Here is a 4,318-nt window from a genome sequence, read left to right on the forward strand (position 1 = left end):
ATTTTTATTTAGAGTTATGAGATTTGAGTTTTATTCTTAACTAAAAAAATAAACAAAAAATAATTTTTATATTATTATACTCAAATATAATTATTAAATAAAAATATTTTTATTAAAATTCCGCTAGGGAGATAATGAAGAAGTACAGTAGATTTTGAATTTGGTCTAATACAAGAAAAAAAATTCAACCAGTTATTTCAAAAAATTAACCATCTCAATTCTAATTTACCAAAAGAATTTATCCAAATACCCTTTTCTCCTCCAAAGTATCCCATTTAGGGGTGTCCGCGGATCGGATCGGATCGGATATGGCCGAAAATTCGATCCGATCCGCACAATTTCCATTGGATCGGATATGATATTCGCACTTTTTAGTGCTGGATCCGATCCGCAAATGTGCGGATCGGATCGAATATCGGATATATCCGCATAATTAAACCTTCTCTTTTTAATCATATTTCAATGTAAAAAAATTCAATAAAAATATTTCTCTCATACTTTTCAACTTATTTATTCGTAAAATATTTTTAAACAAACTCTTTCGAAATAACAAAAATAAAATAATACAATATATGAATAATAATTACTAACTAAAACATACAAATAAGTAAATATAATACTAAATATATATATTATTTATTTTTTAATTATTATTGTGCGGATCTGCGGATACGCGGATTTAGAGCAGATATCCGCGATCCCGATCCGCAAAAAGTACGGATCAGATCGTATCTGCAATTTTCAGACCGGATGCGAATATTTACCGCGGATCTGCGGATACTATCCGATCCATGGACACCCCTAATCCCATTAAGAATTAAAATAACTATCTGTACCCAGTAAATTGATCATCCATTATATTTGACATTTTTGAAATTAAAATGTCAAAATTATTGTTGGGTGTAGCGAGAATGCGAAAACGACGTGACAGTGCTGTTAGGCGTTTGCAGTGCGTACATTGGCATCAGCCGTAGCTATGGGCGACTGCGGCTGGTGTTTACTTGGGAAGAGAGGAGGAGACTAGGCAAGAAAGAAGTCATATTAGATAAGAGAGAGAGAGGGGCCTTTTTTTTGAGTTAAAGTTGCAAATCTTTATTTATTTTAAATTTTAAATCAAAAATTATTAAAAATTAATTAATTATTATTTGATGTTAATTTTAATTTAATTTCTTATTATTCACATTGTACAATAAATTGATTGGTTTCCATACTTTCTCTATTTTTATATCCATACTTTCTCTATTTTTATATAAAATATCTGAACATAATTTTTTTCTCTTTTTAAAAAATTCACGTAAAAATTTTTTTCCTAAAAATTCATCTAGAGCCCCTAAATGAATTTCTTTAACTCCGAGGTCCATTCCCCTCCAAAACTGGAATTGATATTTTCGAAAACCCTAATAATTTGAGAGCAACACCCTAATCCCAATTTCCAATTCGCCATTCCAAATTCCCAATTCCCACACCATCCCTTTCTTTTCTCTTCTCTCAGACTCTTTCACCGGCCGATGCGCTCCTCCGATTCACCGCTGTGAAGCGCATCCTTCTTATATTGTAGATCACCCAACCACCAACGCCGCCGCCGTCGCAGCTCGCTGTCGTGGCAGCAGCGTCCAGACCGCCCGGCCAGCATCCCACAGCGGCTCCTCCATGCTGTTCGTCGTCGCGGCAGCAACATCTTCCGGTCACGATCCGCCTGCTGGTTTGTATTTGTTGATTAAATTGATTATTTATATTTAACTGGAAGTTTTCTATTGATACACTTGTTTCGCTTGTTTTTATCTGGATTTCATGCCTTCCTGATGTTTTATGGATGTAATAGCTTGTGAATTTTGGTTGTTATTAGCATTGTTCTAATTGTTTTCTTTTTAGGGTTACGTTTTCTTCTGTTAGTTTTAAATCTGTGAAACTGTTATCTAATTTTAATTTGTTATTTTTTTTAGGCTTTTGAATTTGTGAAATTATTAGGGATTGAACTGTTTCTACTCCTAGTAGTTTGCGTATCTGCTGCGACTTAGGATATGAGCTTTGCAAGTTAAATGCATTAATATCCGGAAAACACAAATGCAAAAAAAAAAAAAAACACACACACACTAACAGGCTTTTGTCATTTAGAAATCAGGAGGATGACTCAGGAGGATAGATGATTTCTCGTGAGTTTTAATATTCTCATTGAAAGAAAGAATCTTACTAGTACTCTACAACTATAAAGATTTTGCTGCATTACATTTGTGCCCCCTTATGCTAGATGATTATTCTCTTCTACTTGATTTCTGCATCCATCTTAATTTGAAATTTCGACTTGTTTTGCTTGTGTGTTTAATATGGCTTCAAATTATTTTGAAGTATTCTAACTGATTACATCACTGTTTGATCAAATGAGATCTTGAGTTTTGGCTTAATGCTTATATCCTTCTGTACAAAAATCAGGTATTTAGCTAATGGCAAAGACAAAGGCAAGTCGCACAGGAAAAGTTCCTGGTAAAAAAGGTGGTATTTCACATTCTCCAGACTCTGATAATCAGCATGTGGATGGTGATTGGATCATTGTGAAGAAGCAGATAGTCAATATTTTGGTGCCTGCCGCACCTTGTAGCAAAAGAACCTTAATGGCAAGCCCAGGACCAAAAGACATGCATCCTATGCCCCCCGAAACAGCAAGTAATCACATGCAACTACCCATGGAGACATCTACCATGTATCCTTCAGGCAATGAACCTGAGAATACAAGTTTATTGACCGCCCCAAAGGAGATTTTGGATGTGAGAAGTGGTCCTCCTTCCATACCTAAAGCAACTTCAGTCAAGCAGCCAAGGGTTGTTAACAGAATCAATTCACAAAATCCACATCAAGTGAGTCTGATGAAGTCACCTAAGTTACTGGGATTATCTAATACATCGAAAGCTATTAAGCAGCCTAGAACATTGCTTGCACCAAGAAGATCTTGCAATTTGGTAATTTCTTTAAATCAAGGGCTGAGAGCATCGAACCTTGAGAGAAAGCTTGAACGAGCTGGTGGGCTGACTCAGTGGCTGACATCACTTGGACTAGGCCAGTTTGTTAGAATTTTTCAGGGGAAGAGTCTCAACAAGTATCAGCTGGTAAATTTAACCATGAAGAAGCTCAAGGATATGGGTGCCAATGCGGTGGGCCCTCGCCGGAAGCTCATACATGCCATCGACTGTGTTTGTCAACCATACTGTTTTGAGGCGTTATAGAAGTTAGTAGGGATATTTTTAATTTTGGTAAAACATGGTCGCTGTAAGCCCCTGCTAATGCCTAGTACCTTAGCCTCAAAGAGGATGCTTGGGCCAGCCTTGTTATCTGCAGAGATTTGTACTTTTGTAAATAAATGTAAGCATAGCCTACTATTTCACTGCATCCTGCTTGGGTTTCAGTGTTTCACTCAGAATCTCAATCACAAGACTTAGGATCTACCTATATCTCAATTGTTCCTTGATGGTCATATATCTAAAAGCTCGAGGAAAACATTGGTGGAAAATGGAAAAAGTAGGCTGTGTTGGTGATAAGATAAGATGTGGTAGGACGAGTGAAAATGGCTAAAGGATGAGGACAACAAATGACAATGCCGAGATTCTGTGATTATTGTTATTGGATTAAACGTGTGATAATAATAATTATTAAATCTGTAAAATAAAAAAAAAAAATTGTTCTCTTGCTAGTTGCTAAATAGTTTTTGTTTGTCGAAAGCACCTATGTGGCAAAGTTAATATTCTACTATAGAATAATAAACTTGAAAAAAAAAATTGAGACTTAATTTTTGCCTTATTCTATCTTGTCCACTTTCCTTTTAATTTAGGAGATTATTTGATATGATTTATATGTAAATTACGATGGATTTTGTAATTTTTATAAAATATGTGCTTAACTATCTTAATTTAAGAGTGATTAACTCTTTATTTTACTACTTTATCAACTTTTTCATTTTAGAGAATCTTAATCTTTAAAATATATATTTATTAATAAATTTTGCTACTCAATAAAACGCCAAGTAGAAACTAAAAAGGGTTGATTCAACGTATATAAAAAATAAAGGTGGATACTATAATGAAGACTTTATAATTGTCTTCATGTGAAAATATACTCTTTTGACCTTTGGATGATAGATTGAATGGTTAGATTTTAATATTTATAAAAGTGTTGTTTTTGTTTAAAGTGTGGCTAAATAAATAAATCACACTTTTTAACAAAGCATCTTCATAAAAAGATGTTTTTGCCATCTTCATTTGAGTAGTTGCCAAAAATAAAAGTGGTTAGATTTCAAGGTTAGATTTTAACTAATATGCGTGTAGTTATC

At 34.2% G+C, this 4,318-nt stretch overlaps 1 protein-coding gene across 2 annotated transcripts; it reads left to right on the plus strand.

Moving 5' to 3' along the window:
• On the plus strand, nucleotides 1,325-3,680 carry LOC107605529. 2 transcript variants are annotated; one of them, XM_016307432.2, is made up of 2 exons: nucleotides 1,325-1,702; nucleotides 2,426-3,680. In XM_016307432.2, the coding sequence occupies exon 2, from the start codon at nucleotides 2,442-2,444 to the stop codon at nucleotides 3,216-3,218; it is 777 nt and encodes a 258-aa protein (XP_016162918.1). In that variant the 5' UTR covers nucleotides 1,325-1,702; nucleotides 2,426-2,441; the 3' UTR covers nucleotides 3,219-3,680. The 2 variants fall into 2 exon arrangements, with proteins under 2 accessions (XP_016162918.1, XP_016162917.1); XM_016307431.2 differs by having other exon boundaries at nucleotides 1,328-1,702; nucleotides 2,431-3,680.

The sequence above is a fragment of the Arachis ipaensis genome, chromosome B06 (assembly GCF_000816755.2).
Source record: "Arachis ipaensis cultivar K30076 chromosome B06, Araip1.1, whole genome shotgun sequence".
NCBI classification, from domain to species: Eukaryota; Viridiplantae; Streptophyta; class Magnoliopsida; order Fabales; family Fabaceae; genus Arachis; species Arachis ipaensis.

Excerpts from the sequence above, each read along its gene's own strand:
- LOC107605529 (XM_016307432.2), top strand. The coding sequence starts at position 2,442 with ATGGCAAAGACAAAGGCAAGTCGCACAGGAAAAGTTCCTGGTAAAAAA.